This window comes from Nansenia antarctica (assembly GCF_963989245.1).
Source record: "Nansenia antarctica genome assembly, chromosome: 3".
Lineage (NCBI taxonomy): Eukaryota > Metazoa > Chordata > Actinopteri > Argentiniformes > Microstomatidae > Nansenia > Nansenia antarctica.
Genome location: NC_137688.1, coordinates 62,350,023 through 62,367,965, shown reverse-complemented (window position 1 = coordinate 62,367,965; position 17,943 = coordinate 62,350,023). Strand labels below are relative to the sequence as shown.

At 48.1% G+C, this 17,943-nt stretch overlaps 2 protein-coding genes across 2 annotated transcripts in view; one reads left to right on the top strand and one right to left on the bottom strand.

Moving 5' to 3' along the window:
* Window positions 1–3,630: 3,630 nt before the first annotated feature.
* Window positions 3,631–10,547, top strand: clu (clusterin; the record flags this gene model as incomplete). The annotated part of the gene is made up of 9 exons (XM_080527422.1): window positions 3,631–3,727; window positions 4,752–4,900; window positions 5,193–5,363; window positions 5,769–6,014; window positions 6,153–6,324; window positions 7,503–7,643; window positions 8,934–9,160; window positions 9,637–9,863; window positions 10,262–10,547. 9 exons carry the CDS (start codon window positions 3,631–3,633, stop codon window positions 10,272–10,274), a joined length of 1,443 nt encoding a protein of 480 aa, XP_080383548.1. The 3' UTR covers window positions 10,275–10,547.
* A 3,671-nt stretch (window positions 10,548–14,218) lies between these two features.
* reps1 (RALBP1 associated Eps domain containing 1) overlaps window positions 14,219–17,943 on the bottom strand; it is a gene marked incomplete at its 5' end in the record, with an annotated part of 31,537 nt that continues 27,812 nt past the window's right edge. Inside the window, 2 exons of the mRNA XM_080525508.1 lie at window positions 14,219–16,126; window positions 16,947–17,052. Of these exons, the coding sequence (XP_080381634.1) occupies window positions 16,058–16,126; window positions 16,947–17,052 (175 nt within the window). The 3' untranslated portion in view covers window positions 14,219–16,057. The remainder of the gene's footprint in view (window positions 16,127–16,946; window positions 17,053–17,943) is intronic.

The window sequence follows — 17,943 nt, the reverse complement described above, 5'->3', positions numbered from 1 at the left end:
TCACTACAACATCACTACAACATCACCATAACAACACTACAACAACATCACTACAACATCACCACAACATCACTACAACAACACAAAAACATCACTACAACATCACTACAACATCACTACAACAACATCACTACAACACCACCACAACATCACCACAACATCCCTACAACAACATCACTACAACATCACTACAACAACATCACCACAACAACATCACTACAACATCACTACAACAACATCACTACAACATCACTACAACAACATCACTACAACAACATCACTACAACAACATCACCACAACATCACTACAACATCACTACAACATCACTACAACATCACTACAACACCACCACAACATCACCACAACAACATCACTACAACATCACTACAACATCACTACAACATCACTACAACAACACTACAACAACATCACTACAACAACACAAAAACATCACTACAACATCACTACAACAACATCACTACAACATCACTACAACAACATCACCACAACATCACTACAACAACATCACTACAACATCACTACAACAACATCACTACAACATCACTACAACATCACTACAACACCACCACAACATCACCACAACAACATCACTACAACATCACTACAACATCACTACAACAACACTACAACAACATCACTACAACAACACAAAAACATCACTACAACATCACTACAACAACATCACTACAACATCACTACAACAACATCACCACAACATCACTACAACATCACTACAACAACATCACTACAACACCACAACAACATCACTACAACAACACCACTACAACAACATCACTACAACATCACTACAACAACACTACAACAACATCACTACAACAACACAAAAACATCACTACAACATCACTACAACAACATCACCACAACATCACTACAACAACATCACTACAACATCACTACAACATCACTACAACAACACAAAAACATGACCCTATTCGGTTGTTAAGTCTGACGCATAGCAATTTCCGGGTCCAAATAAAAAATTCCCCGCACCAGAGTACCAGTGTACTAAAGCGGTAGAATGACAGTTCAATCATTTTTTAGTTTCGGATCTATTCATACAACAAGGGACACAGCCCTGCGGCATTTCGAAGAGAGCGACTCAGCCAACGTTGGACCCGGAAACACGTCACGACTTAACACCCGAATAGTGGATGTCATCAACAGGGTCAGGTGGCAGCTATGAGGTCATGGTTATTGCAGAGCATGTCACCTGCATGTCAACTGAGGCGTTATGTATCTACAGGCCCACACCAGACATCTTCTCATCTGGCTTCTCTAATGAAGGCTCTAATGAAGGGCTCCAATGAAGGGCTCTAATGAAGGCTCTAATGAAGGCTCTAATGAAGGGCTCTAATGAAGGGCTCTAATGAAGGACTAATGAAGGCTCTAATGAAGGACTAATTCCCCTCTGGAGAGGGGAAACAGCTACGCGAGACTGCTCTTTGTGGACTTCAGCTCTGCCTTCAACACCATCCTTCCAGACAGGCTAGTGACCAAACTACTAGACCTGGGACTATCACACTCTATGGGCCGGTTTCACAGACAAGGCTTAAGCCTAGTCCTGGACTAAAAAGCATCTTCAATGGAGATTTTACATTGAAAGTGTGATTTAGTCCAGGACTAGGCTTAAGCCTTGTCTGTGAAACCGGCCCTATATTTGCATGGATCAAGGACTTCCTGTCCGACCGCCCCCAGAGGGTGCGGGTGGGCTCCCACACCTCCACAGCCCTCAGACTCAGCACTGGGTCCCCCCAGGGCTGCGTGCTAAGCCCCATCCTCTACAACCTCTACACCTACGACTTCACCCCCGTCCACCCCAGCAACTCCATCGTAAAGTTTGCAGACAACACCACCGTGGTGGGCTGCATCTCGGGGGGGGACGAGGCGGCGTACAGGGATGAGGTAGAGCAGCTGAGCAAGCTGTGCAAGGTTAACAACCTGCTGCTGAACCAGTCAAAGACCCAGGAAATCATTGTGGACTTCAGGAGGAAAAAATCTGAGGTCCAGCCCCTGCTCATCAACGGAGGGAGCGTGGAGAGAGTCTCAACCCTCCGATTCCTGGGGGTGCACATACAGGATGACCTGTCCTGGAAGAACAACACAGCAGCCATCATCAAGAAGGCACAACAGCGGCTCTTCCTCCTGAGAGTCCTCAGGAAAGACCACATCGGACAGGAGATGCTGGTAGCCTTCTACTGCTGCGCAGTGGAGAGCATCTTCACCTACTGCATCTGCAACTGGTTCTCCAGCTGCACAGCCGCAGAGAGGAATGCGCTACAGAGAGTCGTGAGATCGGCCCAGAAGATCACCGGCGCCCCCCTCCCCTCTCTGGAAGAGCTGTACAACACACGCTGCCTCAGGAAGGCCTCCAAGATCTCCAGAGACCCATCCCACCCTGGGTACGAACACTTTGCTCGGCTGCCCTCGAACAGGCGGTTCAGGACCATGTTCGCAAGGACAAACAGACTGAAGCTCAGCTTCTACCCCAGGGCCATTCAGGCCCTGAACACAGCAAAGACCTAGGTTCTGGGCCCTGGACAGTCTGGACGGATTGATGGCAGCTGCTGGATTGAAATCAGGTGTAGTGCTGAGGCACAAATGTGTACATTTCAAGGCTGCAAACTGCGACACTTTAAATGAATGTGCAATAACACTATGTGCAATATGACAACCCTAGGGTACATAAGGTTGCAGAGAATAGGAAATGTTAGAATAGGTATAGCATAGCATAGAGTACAGCACAGTGTTTTATTTGTATAGTATAGTATAGTGGATAGTGTACATAGCCTTTATTTATGTAAAACAGCTCCTTTCCCTCCTTGTTTTTTAGTTTTTTTCTTTCCTAGCACCAGGGGAGCCCCCCCTCCCAAATGTCGTTGTTTGGAACTTGTACTATATCAATGACAATAAAGACCATTCATTCATTCATTCATTCATTCATTCTAATGAAGGCTCTAATGAAGGCTCTAATGAAGGCTCTAATGAAGGGCTCTAATGAAGACTCTAATGAAGGACTAATGAAGGCTCTAATGAAGGACTAATGAAGGCTCTAATGAAGGCTCTAATGAAGGGCTCTGTCTTCTCTAATGAAGGCTCTAATGAAGGCCTCTGGCTTCTCTAATGAAGGCTCTAATGAGGGGTTCTAATGAAGGCTCTAATGAAGGACTCTGGCTTCTCTAATGAAGGCTCTAATGAAAGGCTCTAATGAAGGCTCTAATGAAGGACTCTGGCTTCTCTAATGAAGGCTCTAATGAAGGCTCTAATGAAGGGCTCTGGCTTCTCTAATAAAGGACTAATGAAGGCTTTAATGAAGGGCTCTAATGAAGGACTAATGAAGGGCTCTAATGAAGGGCTCTAATGAAGGCTCTAATGAAGGCTCTAATGAAGGGCTCTAATGAAGGTGTCTGGGTCTGTGATGATGATGATGACAATGATGATGATGATGGTGCCCTGCTCCTCCTGTCTGGGAGTGAAATGATGATGATGATGATGATGATGATAATGATGATGAAGGTGAAGGTGAAGCTGAGAGTGAAAGTGCTGTGTCTGTTCTTCAGGTTTATACTTCGTTCATCTGAGAGCCAGTGATGAAGATGATGAAGATGCCGTGGTGGGTGCTGGGCCTGGCCCTGGTCCTGGGCTCAGCCCAGTGTCTCCTGCCCCCGACCCAGGAGGACCTCAACCGTGAGTCAAACACTTCCTGGTCAACGTCACTGATGTCATCAATTTAACACTAGAACAGCCATGGCTATTTTACCTACTAGTAGAGCCGCCTAGTAGACCCCCTTTTTAGAAGGTAAATCTGCTATTTACACACAGAGATCACTAGAGGGTGCTTCTTTTTTTAGCCTGCCTCCTACACAGAAAAACTGCAAAATAGTTGTATACTATCTTATCCTGAAGTGATTTTGAAAATGTAAGGATACTGGGTGGTAGAACGCACATATCTAGGAAAAGTCATGAAAGGAGGGTCCTGAAATTTGATAGAGTGCAAAGATAGATTTATTTTTTTACTCACAGGGGTCACCGTGACCCCTCACGCCTCTTTGAGTCTTAAGCAATATCACACGTGAGGGAGTGCTGTTATACTGAATATCAGCACGCTGTGATTCGGTCGTAGGTACGAGGCCGCAGGCCAAGTACCGAAGACAATCACAGCCATCATCGTTTATTTAATCATTTATTTTGGCTCCGTCAACAAAAAATTGTTCTGCAACTGAACTTCAACTGGACTGTTGCCTAGTAACCTGAACACAAACATGTAGTCTAATTAACGGTCATTTAGTCGAACACCTTGCAGGCGGAGTGATACATATAGTTAAAAGTCCCATTGCTGTTATACTGTATATCGGCACTCATGGAATGCCTCTTGTCCAATCAAATTACTTGGTTGGAACTAACTGTTGTATAAATCATCTGTAATCAACATCTTCTGTTTAGATGCAGTGTGTCCTGTGGTTAGTAAGTCCATGGGAGCTGCTAGGTTATTAATATTCAGTAGAGCGTTTGAAGTCACTCTGTCTTCTCTGAACGTCAAGGACAGTGGAGCTGGGGATGATGTGTTCTCTCTCTCTCCCTCCCTCCCTCCTCCCCCCTCCCTCTCTCTCTCCATCCCTCCCTCCCTCCCTCCTCCATCCCTCCCTCCCCCTCCTCCCTCTCCCTCCTCCTCCCCTCCCCCCTCCCTCCCTCCCTCCCCCTCCCTCCCCAGAGATCTCTGTGCTGGGGGGGAGGTACCTGGACCAGCAGATAGAGAGGGCTGTCAGCGGCGTGAAGGAGATGAAGACCGTGATGGAGAGATCAGGAGAGGAACACAGGAACTTCCTGTCCGCCCTGGAGAAGACCAAGCAGCAGAAGGAGGTCTGGAGGCTAGGGGAGGCTGGGGGAGGTAGAACACCAGGAGAGGCTGGTGGAGGTAGAACACCAGGGGAGGCTGGGGGAGGTAGAACACCAGGAGAGGCTGGTGGAGGTAGAACACCATGGGAGGCAGGGGGTGATAGAACACCAGGGGAGGCTGGGGGAGGTAGAACACCAGGGGAGGCTGGGGGAGGTAGAACACCAGGGGAGGCTGGGGGAGGTAGAACACCAGGGGACACCATCATACACTACTGACACTCTCTCTCCCTCCCCCTCTCCCTCCCCCTCCCCACAGGATGCTCTGCAGAGCGCCCAGCAGATGGAGAGGCAGCTGGATGAGGAACAGGAAGTGTGTAATGGCAGCATGCAGGCGCTGTGGGAGGAGTGTAAGCCCTGTCTGAAGAACACCTGCGTCAAGTTCTACAGCCGCACCTGCAGCAGCGGGTCTGGACTGGTGGGGAGACAGGTACAGACACACGCACACACACACACACACACACACACACACACACACACACAAACTGTTCTCACACACTGACCACCTTCCTCCTTCTCTTTCTTCTCTTCCTCTCTCCTCTGTCCTCCACTTCCTCTTCCTCCCCTCCTCCTCTCTCCTCCTCTCCTCCTCCTCCTCTCTCCTCCACCTCTCCTCCTCCTCTCCTTCTCCTCCTCTCCTTCTCCTCCTCTCTCCTCCTCTCCTCCTCCTCTCCTTTTCCTCCTCTCCTTCTCCTCCTCTCTCCTCCTCTCTCCTTCTCCTCCTCCTCCTCTCTCCTCCACCTCTCCTCCTCTCTCCTCCACCTCTCCTCCTCCTCCTCTCCTCCACCTCTCCTCCCACCTCCTCCTTTCTCCTCCTCTCTCCTCCTCCTCCCAGCTGGAGGAGGTGCTGAACAGGACCAGCCCGTTCTCTATCTGGGTGAACGGGGAGAACATGGAGGTTCTACAGCGACAGGACCAGACCCAGACCCGGCAGTTCCAGAACCTGGAGGACCGCTACTCTGAGGTGGAGGACGGGGTGGACCACATCTTCTCTGACAGCATGAAGGTCTTCGACCACATGCGCTCCTTCCACCATGCCCCCATGTTCCCCTTCCGCATGCCCAGCCTCTGGGGTGGAGCTGTGGGGCTGGAGGCTGGGGGGCAGGGGGCTGGGGGGCTGGGTGCTGGGGGTCTGGGGGCTGGGGGTCTGAGGGCTGGGGGCCTCCTGGGTGCTGGGGGTCTGGGGGTGGAGGAGGCGGCGGTGGAGGAGGGGGTGGAGGAGGAGGTGGAGGGGCGTGCTCGCCTGGCTCGGTCACCCCTGCTGCAGGACTCAGGGTTCCACGGGTTCCACAGCGTGTTCGGGCCCATGATGGACGCCGCCCACAACGTCTTCGGCGCCATGGGAACCCTAATGGACACCGACGCAGACACTGACATCAGCCCCTCTGAGGGTAAGCTACTGTTATAACACTGTTATTACACTGTTACACTACTGTTGGCAACTTTGTGTCTGACCAAATTAAAATGACATGTGGGGTTCCCCAAGGGTCAATCCTTGGCCCCCTTCTATTCAATCTCTACATGCTTCCATTAGGACACATCATAAAAAAGAACAAAATTGCCTACCACAATTATGAGGATGACACTCGAATCTACATAGCCCTCTCACTGAACAACTATAGTCCCATTGACAATCTCTATAATTGCATTGAGCAAATAAACACCTGGATGACACAAAACTTCCTCCAACTAAACAAGGACAAAACAGAGATAATTGTATTCGGTGCACCTGACAAAAGATCGAAAGTCAGTGCAAAACTTGATTCTCTCTCTCTTCAAACAAAAACAATGATCAGAAATCTGGGTGCAATTCTAGACTCCGATATAAATTTCAATAGCCACATAAACTCGATAACTAAATCAGCCTACTATCATCTGAAAAACATAACAAGAATGAAAGGTTTCATGTCCAAGCAAGACCTTGAAAACTCATCCATGCATTTGTTTTGATTAGACTTGATTATTGTAATGGTCTCCTAACAGGCCTGTCTAAAGGAGCTGTTCCTAAATTGTAGCTCAAAATGCCGCTGCTAGGGTCCTAACAAAAACAAAGATGTTTGAACACATTACACCAATCCTGAGATCCCTGCACTGGCTACCAGTCTCTCAGAAAATTGAATTTAAAATACATACAAATCACAAAATGGTCTTGGACCAAAATAGATCTTCTCCCACCCTATATTCCAGCAAGGCCCCTAAGGTCAGCCAAAACACAGTAAAGCAGCATTCAGTCACTCTGCTGCATGCTCCTGGAACAAACTCCCTGAAGAATCAAGCCCAAACCCTACATATATTTTAATCTAAGCTAAAACCCTTTGTGTTCTGCAGCAGTTGTGGTTAAACACTGCTGTTATTACACTGCTATTCTTCCCCTCCCCGGACCTCTGACCTGTGTTCCGGGGGGGGTAACCTGACCTCTGACCTGTGTTCCAGGAGGGGTTAACCTGACCTCTGACCTGTGTTCCAGGGGGGGTTAACCTGACCTCTGACCTGTGTTCCAGGGGGGGTTAACCTGACCTCTGACCTGAGTTCCAGGGGGGGTTAACCTGACCTCTGACCTGTGTTCCAGGAGGGGTTAACGAGGACGTGGTGGTGACCAGGCCGTTCGGCGGCGGCCGTATGACCTGCAGGGAGATCCGCCGCAACTCAGCAGGCTGCATCCAGAGGCTGAGGGAGGAGTGTCAGCAATGCAAGGAGATCCAGGATCTGGGTAGGAGATCTAGTCTGGGTAGGAGGAGATCTAGTCTGGGTAGGAGGAGATCTAGTCTGGGTAGGAGATCTAGTCAGGGTAGGAGAAGATCTAGTCTGGGTAGGAGGAGATCTAGTCTGGTAGGAGGAGATCTAATCTGGGTAGGAGGAGATCTAGTCTGGGTAGGAGATCTAGTCTGGGTAGGAGGAGATCTAGTCTGGGTAGGAGATCTAGTCAAGGTAGGAGAAGATCTAGTCTCGGTAGGAGATCTAGTCTGGGTAGGAGATCTAGTCTGGTAGGAGGAGATCTAATCTGGGTAGGAGATCTAGTCTGGGTAGGAGGAGATCTAGTCTGGGTAGGAGATCTAGTCGGGGTAGGAGATCTAGTCTGGGTAGGAGGAGATCTAGTCGGGGTAGGAGATCTAGTCTGGGTAGGAGATCTAGTCTGGGTAGGAGGAGATCTAGTCGGGGTAGGAGATCTAATCTGGGTAGGAGGAGATCTAGTCTCGTAAGAGATCTAGTCTGGGTAGGAGGAGATCTAGTCTGGGTAGGAGGAGATCTAGTCTGGGTAGGAGTAGATCTAGTCTGGGTAGGAGGAGATCTAGTCTGGGTAGGAGTAGATCTAGTCTGGGTAGGAGTAGATCTAGTCTGGGTAGGAGGAGATCTAGTCTGGGTAGGAGGAGATCTAGTCTGGGTAGGAGTAGATCTAGTCTGGGTAGGAGTAGATCTAGTCTGGGTTTGGAGGAGAACTAGTCAGGGTAACGCTCCTGGTCCTGTCTCCTCTGGGCTCCTCTGGGCCCGGGGTTCACACGGAGGTCACTAAACGCTGGTCAATGGTGGATAAACATCTCAACCCTGGCCTCAGTGGGAGTGGATCTACTGAGGACAACATTTGTTATTATTTGATTACTTTCTGAACATCAGTCCTGAACATCTGTCCTCAGTACTGCATCACACCCTCATCATACACTACTGACTCTCTCTCTCTCCCTCCCTTCCTCCGTCCCTCTCCCTCTCCGTCTCTCTCTCCCTCCCTCCCTCCATTCCTCTCTCTTCCTCCCTCCCTCCATCCCTCTCTCTCTCTCTCTCCCTCCCTCCCTCTCTCTTTATCACCCCCTCTCTCCCCCCTTCTCTCTCTCTCCCTCCCTCCCTCTCTCTCCCTCCCTCTCTCTCTCTCTCCCTCCCTCCTTCCTCCCTCCCTCATCCCCCCTCCCTCCCTCTCTCTTTATCGCTCCCTCCCTCTCTCCCCCCCTCCCTCCCTCTCTCTCCCTCTCTCCCCCTCACCCCCCCCCCCCCCCCCCCCCCCCGCCAGACTGCTCCGGTAAGCGCCCCCTGGCCGGGCCTCTGAAGGCGGACCTGGAGAAGGCCCTGGCGCTGGCCGAGAGGTTCACCCAGGAGTACAGCTCCCTGCTGGGCAGGCTGGAGAGGCAGGTGGCCAACACCACCACCCTGCTGGACCTCCTCAACAGGCAGTTCGGCTGGGTGTCCTCCCTGGCCAACAGCACACACTCCCAGGACGGCATCTTCCACGTCCGCACGGTGAGACACGATGACCTTTAACCCCCCCGTGGTGTGGTCTCACTCTGGTCCGGACGATGGTCTCACAGGACATATTAATAACCAATGACCTAGATTCTATTTGTGGTCTCTTATAAGAGTGTATATAGTGTATATTAGTTATATAAGAGTGTATATAGTGTATATTAGTTATATAAGAGTGTATATAGTGTATATTAGTTATAGAAGGGTGTATAATAGTTATATAAGAGTGTATATAGTGTATATTAGTTATAGAAGAGTGTATAATAGTTATATAAGTGTATATTAGTTATAGAAGAGTGTATATTAGTTATATAAGTGTATATTAGTTATAAAAGAGTGTATATTAGTTATAGAAGAGTGTATAATAGTTAGATAAGAGTGTATATACTGTATAATAGTTATATAAGAGTGTATATAGTGTATAATAGTTATATAAGAGTGTAATAGAAGCCCCCCCCCCCCCCCCCCCCCAGGTGGTTTCCAGGGACAAGCAGGACCCAGAGCAGCAGCCAGGTGACAGCCAGGTGCAGCAGCCAGGTGACAGCCAGGTGCAGCAGCCAGGTGACAGCCAGGTGCAGGTGGAGGTGTTCGACGCCCCGGCCATGACCTTCAGTGTCCCGGCGGACGTCCCCTGGTCACACCCCAAGTTTTCTGAGCTGGTGGCCCAGGAAGCCCTGGACCGCTACAGACAGAACACTGTGTGAGTCCACAGTACTGACACAACCACAGACACACCCACAGTACTGACACCACCACAGACACACCCACAGTACTGACACCACCACTGACACACCTTCAGTACTGACACAACTACATACAGAACTACAGACACACCACAGTACTGACACAACCACTGACACACCTTCAGTACTGACACAACCACAGACAGGCCTACAGACACACCTACAGACAGACCTACAGTACTGACACAACCACAGACACAACTACATACAGAACTACAAACACACCACAGTTCTGACACAACCACAGACAGACAGATCTACAGTACTGACACAACCACAGACAGACCTACAGACAGACCTACAGTGTGTCATTTGCTGCTCCTAACATCACTGACTGACTGTGCTTCCCTTCCAGAGTGTTGAAGTAAGCATCGGAGGACAGGCTTCCCATCATGCACTGCATGGCCCTGCAGAATGTTCTGGAAGGATACTAAACACACACGACACACCTGCGTGTCACAGCTACGCCGCCCACCCTGTAATGACACCAGTAGAACTGTAGATGGTCTGATACTATAGATATATAACTGTAAAGATGTTCTGATAGATATATAACTGTAAAGATCTTCTGATCGATGTATAACTGTAGGGAAGGTCTGATACTATATAGATATAAAACTGTGTATACCGTCTGACGTATATATAACTGTAGATGGTCTGTGTCACTAGAGCCTTTCCTGCAGTAAACATGTAACCAAACAGAATCATTACCAAGTCAAGTCCAAGTTTACTGATCATACGCAACAGGACACAAGAAGTAAACTGTCCAATGAAACGCTCTTACTTCGCCAGCTTCCTGTCAGTAGGCTAATGACCTGCAGCGTCTAGCGTAGTAGAGGACATCAGGTGTGAAGCTCCCGTCTAGAGGAGAACGATGCTGTCGTCATCCTGGAGCAGTCGTCATGGTGACCGTCAGAGACAGGTGTAGCGTAGCTGGTCGAGGAGGTAGACTGTAGCACCGCTGGTCTCCCCGGGGTGAACCCTGACCCCTGACTCCTAACCCTGCTCCAGGTGAACCCTGACCCCTGACCCTGCTCCAGGTGAACCCTGACCCCTGACCCTGCTCCAGGTGAACCCTGACCCCTGACTCCTAACCCTGCTCCAGGTGAACCCTGACCCCTGACCCTGCTCCAGGTAAACCCTGACCCCTAGCCCTGCTCCAGGTGAACCCTGACCCTGCTCCAGATGAACCCTGACCCTGCTCCAGGTAAACCCTGATCCTGCTCCCGGTGAACCCTGACCCCTAACCCTTCTCCAGGTGAACTCTGACCCCTAACCCTTCTCCAGGTGAACTCTGACCCCTAACCCTTCTCCAGGTGAACCCTGACCCTGCTCCAGGTCAACCCTGACCCTGCTCCAGATGTGGTCATCACCCTGTACTTGGTTCACACCTATAGATGAATAAAGGCTTCTGGAAACACACCTGCTGTCTGCTTCTCCTTCACTTCCCCCACATGGAAGAACCAAGAACCTCCCACTAGAACCAAGCACCTTGTAAGGATCATGCATTTGTGGAATGAGCAACACAGCTAAACGTGTGGGTACCAAAAAAATGTGCCAAAATCCCCTGCAATATTCTTCTGTTGGTATTCACCCTCAAGGTGCAACTTGACCAAAATAACTTTTTCGAAAAAAAATTGAGGAGTTTATATACAGTATATACAGTGGGGCAAAAAAGTATTTAGTCAGCCACCAATTGTGCAAGTTCTCCCACTTAGAGATGAGAGAGGCCTGTAATTTTCATCATAGGTACACTTCAACTATGAGAGACAAGATGAGAAAAAAAAAATCCAGAAAATCACATTGTCTGATTTTTAAAGAATTTATTTGCAAATTATGGTGGAAAATAAGTATTTGGTCAATAACAAAAGTTAATCTCAATACTTTGTTATATACCCTTTGTTGGCAATGACAGAGGTCAAAGTTTTCTGTAAGTCTTCACAAGGTTTTCACACACTGTTGCTGGTATTTTGGCCCATTCCTCCATGCTGATCTCCTCTAGAGCAGTGATGTTTTGGGGCTGTCGCTGGGCAACACAGACTTTCAACTCCCTCCAAAGATTTTCTATGGGGTTAAGATCTGGAGACTGGCTAGTTGAGTTGAGTTTTTACCAAAAAGTTTTTACCAAAAAGTTCTATTTTGGTTTCATCTGACCATATGACATTCTCCCAATCCCCTTCTGGATCATCCAAATGCTCTCTAGCAAACTTCAGACGGGCCTGGACATGTACTGGCTTAAGCAGGGGGACACGTCTGGCACTGCAGGATTTGAGTCCCTGGCGGCGTAGTGTGTTACTGATGGTAGCCTTTGTTACTTTGGTCCCAGCTCTCTGCAGGTCATTCACTAGGTCCCCCCGTGTGGTTCTGGGATTTTTGCTCACCGTTCTTGTGATCATTTTGACCCCACGGGGTGAGATCTTGCGTGAAGCCCCAGATCGAGGGAGATTATCAGTGGTCTTGTATGTCTTCCATTTTCTAATAATTGCTCCCACAGTTGATGTCTTCACACCAAGCTGCTTACCTATTGCAGATTCAGCCTTCCCAGCCTGGTGCAGGTCTACAATTTTGTTTCTGGTGTCCTTTGACAGCTCTTTGGTTTTGGCCATAGTGGAGTTTGGAGTGTGACTGTTTGAGGTTGTGGACAGGTGTCTTTTATACTGATAACAAGTTCAAACAGGTGCCATTAATACAGGTAACAAGTGGAGGACAGAGGAGCCTCTTAAAGAAGTTACAGGTCTGTGAGAGCCAGAAATCTTGCTTGTTTGTCGGTGACCAAATACTTATTTTACAGAGGAATTTACCAATTAATTCATAAAAAATCTGACAGTGATTTCCTGGATTCTTTCCCCCCATTCTGTCTCTCATAGTTGAAGTGTACCTATGATGAAAATTACAGGCCTCTCTCATCTTTTTAAATGGGAGAACCTGCACAATTGGTGGATGACTAAATACTTTTTCCCCCCACTGTATATACACACACACACACACACACACACACACACACAAATCATTATTCAACACAGCAACAATTTTTCAATTCAACATATTTCCATTAAAGCTATTCACATGAAAGTTAGACCAGACATTAGTATTAACTCAATAAATCTACACAGCTACAGACATTGTGACACTTCACACCATTCAAAATAGTGAAAATACCACCGCTCATCCTTAGCTGAGGAGCATCAAAGAGAGTGAAAAATGCGGACTGTGCGGATGCTGCTTTTTTCACTCTATTTAACTCTCCAAACCATAAAAAAAGTTATGTGTGTTAAAGAGGAATGACAGGAAAGAACTATAGAACACGCTAATTGAAATGTATTTAATACTTGGTGGGGAAGCATTTGTTTTCAATGACAGCTTCAAGACACTTCCTGTACGAAAAAAACAAATCTCACAGCTGGGTTCCTACAAGTTTCAACACATCAAATTAAAGACCTTTTTTAGAATCGAATTTTATACCTGCTCGCGACACCATATGATAGCTTTTTGTCATCCTCGAGGTGATGAAATTAGGGATTTCACTGCCATACAGACAAAAAAGGAAGCGAATTGGCATTTCTTTGGTTCCAGCTTGATTCATTTCCACGTAAATAGATTTTGGTCAGACTGATTTCCTTGCAGGATCTAATTTTTAAGACCTAGCACCTCATTTTTTGACCGAATAACTGAAATGTGAGACCTTTTTAGGCCTTATAAGTCGGATTGCTGGATTTTAGACTTTAAGGCTTTTTAAGACCAGTGCGGGAACCCTGCACAGTGATCAGGAGGGACTTCGGCCCATTCTTCAACACAGACAGTCTTTAAGTTGTGAAGATTCCAGGGGGCCGCTGGTGAATCTTGATCTTCAGTTCCTTCCACACATGTTCTATTGGATGCAAGTCTGGCGGTTGACTAGGCCAGTCCAACACCTTTACTTTCTTCCTCTTGAACCAATTGAACCTCCTTTGCAGTATGTTTTGGATTGTGTTGAATTTCCCCTCACTGTATATATCCATCTATATCTATATACACACACACAATGTCGTGGTAGAATGTATATATAATAACAGTTAAAATAAATGCAAAAACCAAGTACTTTGGTCGTCCAATGAAAGGCAGGGTGGAGGTGGCCAACATTTAAAAACTCTCCTTAAAATGAATCAAAACCATTGGTGCTTGTTCATGGTGACAACATGACGCACGCACACACACACACACACACACACACACACACACACACACACACACACACACACGGTTCTTCATGGTAACGACATGAGCATCAGAGCGGACAGAGAGAGACTCAGGTGTTTAAAATATTGTGCCATTTTTATTTTGTGTAAAAATCACACAGCTGCTAGTTCATTCTGCAGAGCCACGTCCATGCAGGTCAACATCTAGGATCTCACAGCCAGAAGAGAAGCAATTAAATAGAATATTTGTTTTGCCGTTAGTCAGCAATTAATGCAAATGTACATATGAGATCAAAAGGTGTTTACCATATCATACACTATACACCCCCCAATACAGTACACTGACCCACAGCAGAAGAGAGGGCTCGCCTTGGTTCAACACACACGCACACACACACACACACACACACGCACACGCACACTTTCACTCACTCACTCACACACACACACACACACACACACACTCACACACGTAGAAGTAAGGCTTTTGAGGACAGGTTAAGGGGAAAAACTAAAACACAGGAAGTTTCCAGGAAAACAAAACAAAATAAACCAAAACAAGTCAGAGACAACGGAACGTTAAACAAGTCAGATAGAGAGACAACGGACCGTTAAGTTACAGTAAGGTTCTACCACAGACGTCCTACTGGCCACCTAGCTACCTAGCCCAGGTCCAGATGAACCCACACCCAGCCCAGGTCCAGATGAAGGTCCTGGCTGCTTCTGTCTGACCTCCATATTGTAGGAGATTTGGCCGGGACTACATGCAGTTACATGGTGTCTGGGGGGGGGGGTAGTTAGGGCTGGGGGGGCAGGGTAGAGGCAGACACAAGGGAGGGGCAGGTTTGACTGTATTCCGGGGGTCAATCACTTCACATGGTAACACACACACACACACACCTCAGCGGGTCACAGACGGAGGAACAATGAAAATAAGAAAGAAACCCCCCCCCCAAAAAAACAACAACGTACACTCGTTGCATCATCACCACCTGCCTGCCCACACACACACACACACACACACACACACACACACACACACACAGTGAGGCAGTACTGTGCTGAACTGGAACATTCGTGAACGTGTTCCTGTTACATGATCAGTGTGAAGGCAGCGCCGTCCAATCAGGCATCATTACCTCCCGTGTGGCTCCTCCCCCTCGCTGCCGTGGTTATTGGTCCCCCCCCCCCAAACACACACACACACACACACACAGCCAATAGTTTGACACTCAGTCAACTAGACACTTTACAACTAGGTACCTCAGGGAAGAGGAGGCATGGCCAGTCACACACCTAGCTTAGCATAGCATAGCTTAGCCTGAGGGGCATGGCCAGTCACACACCTAGCTTAGCTTAGCTTAGCCTGGGGAAAGAGGAGGGACATGGCCAGTCACACACCTAGCCTAGCCTGGGGACCTGTGCTACGGTGGCCTATAAGGGACTGCCTTTCGACCATCACCTTTGTTTTCTCTGATGAATAAAAGTGCCCATAACCGTTGTAACATTACCCTCCCCAACGTAACCCCAGAGCTGTTCTGTTCTCTGACTGAGTACGAGTGTGTGTGTGTGTGTGTGTGTGTGTGTGTGTGTGTGTAAGTAGTCAGTCGATGGCAGAGTAGGGTGTCCACGGCAGAGCCCAGTGGTGGAGATGGGGCAGTTTAGAGGGGGGTGTGTGTAGGGGGGGGGCCCTCCAGTCCAGACATGGATAATCTTCTCTCTCTCTCTCTCTCTCTCTCTCTCTTTCACACACACACACACACACACACACACACACACACACAAACACATGTTACAGGTGGGAGAAGGGTCGCCATGGTTACAGGTGGGAGGGAGAAGGGTCGCCATGGTTACAGGTGGGAGAGAGAGAAGGGTCGCCATGGTTACAGGTGAGAGGGAGAAGGGTCGCCATGGTTACAGGTGAGAGGGAGAAGGGTCTCCATGTTTACAGGTGAGAGGGAGAAGGGTCGCCATGGTTACAGGTGGGAGAAGGGGCGGAGCTGCTCCAGCTGAACTTCCAGGGAAATCCTCTCCTCCAGAAGGTCCTGGTGGATGGACAGACAACGCTCAGATTAGAGAGAGGGAGGGAGGGAGGAGAGGGAGAGGGAGGGAGGAGAGGGAGAGGGGGGGGAGGGAGGAGAGGGAGAGGGGGGGGAGGGAGGAGAGGGAGAGGGAGAGGGAGGGAGGAGAGGGAGAGGGAGAGGGAGAGAGGAGAGGGAGAGGGGGGGGAGGGAGAGAGGGGGAGAGCATATGTGACACGGTCTGGTGAAAAGGTCTGCATGTCGGAAATTCTCAAGTCGCGCAAATTACCAAAAAGCTTATTTTTTTAAAATGTATTTGTATGTTTTCTTTTCATATTACGAAAGTTTAAGTGTTGAAGAGCCCACTCAATAAAACAAACAGTTTTAGGATCACTAAATACTCCATCATCCGTCACCCTGCTTCAGGCTACTGGGTTAGTGATACATGGCTTGTAAACAAACTTACATTTTAAGACGTGTTCAAAAGCAAGGACTGTGTGATCATCTAGTTGTGTAGTTATGTGTTTTTAGCATGTTGATGTTCTATCAGCAAGTTGTGACATGCTACACATGCATTTAGATCGGTTTAGTTCATAGCGATGTTCCTTCTTAGCTGCTAGCTAGCTACCGACGTGATGGCAGCAAACACGTCTGTTTTGATTCAGAGCGGTTTTCTCCGATATTTGGTTTAAGGTGTACCAACATTAAAATAAGCATATCTTCTTTATAAAAACTGGAAAATTACCGTGCCCTACTTGAGGACCCTGTCACATATGATGTGTGTGTGTGTCTGTGTGTGTCTGTGTGTGTGTGTGTGTGTGTCTGTGTGTGACCTCTTCCATACCTTTAGCTGTTGCTGTAGTTCACTGTTGAGTCTGGCCAGGACAGTGTTGGTCTCCTTGTTTCTCCTGATGGAGGCTTGGATGGCCTTCTTATCCTTGCCTACGGACCTGAGACACAGACAAAACTTTTTTTTACATTCACATTTTAGGCATTTACCAAAGCGACTTACAACAAATGCGTTAAACTAAGTAAGCGAACACCAAGTAACACCAGGTCTGAGAGAAGGCGGATCAAACGGCCAGCAGCTAACATGACTTCACTGTGGAATCAGTTTGATGAAGATGACGACCACATTCTGGAGATAAGTATGAAGGGAGAGGCTGAGAGGAAGCTACAAGCTCCATGACAACGGCCATTAGGAGCAACACATCCATCAACAGTGGATGCCAGCATTTTCTTGCATAGCACCCGCAAATGAACACAGAGTGGAATAGGCGAGATAACTGTAAATAGTTTTGCCTGTGACTGTTAATAATAATAATAATAATAATACATTTTATTTATAAAAGCACTTTACATATAAAATCTCAGAGTGCTACAACACAGTAAGATAAAGCAAAAAACATTCAATTAAAAGGCAAAAAAAAGGCTCTATTAAAAAGGTGAGTTTTAAGGCCTCGTTTAAAAGCATCCACAGACTGTGGTGCCCTTAGGTGGTCAGGGAGAGCATTCCACAGCCTGGGAGCAGCCGAGCAGAAGGCCCGATCTCCCATCGTGCGGAGCTTGGTCCTGGGGGTCTTGAGGAGGTTGGTGGCAGTAGAACGGAGGGTGCGTGAGGAGGTCTGAGGGGTATGGAGGAGTTCCTTGAGGTAGGGGGGGGGGCAGTTCCATGAATGCACTGGTGGGTGAGGAGGGAGACCTTGAATTCAATTCTGAGGGAGACGGGGAGCCAGTGAAGTGAATTGAGGATGGGGGTGATGTGATCATATTTGCGCACCCTCATCAGGATCCTAGCAGCGCTGTTCTGGATGACTGTTATTGTCTTTGGATTTAGCCTG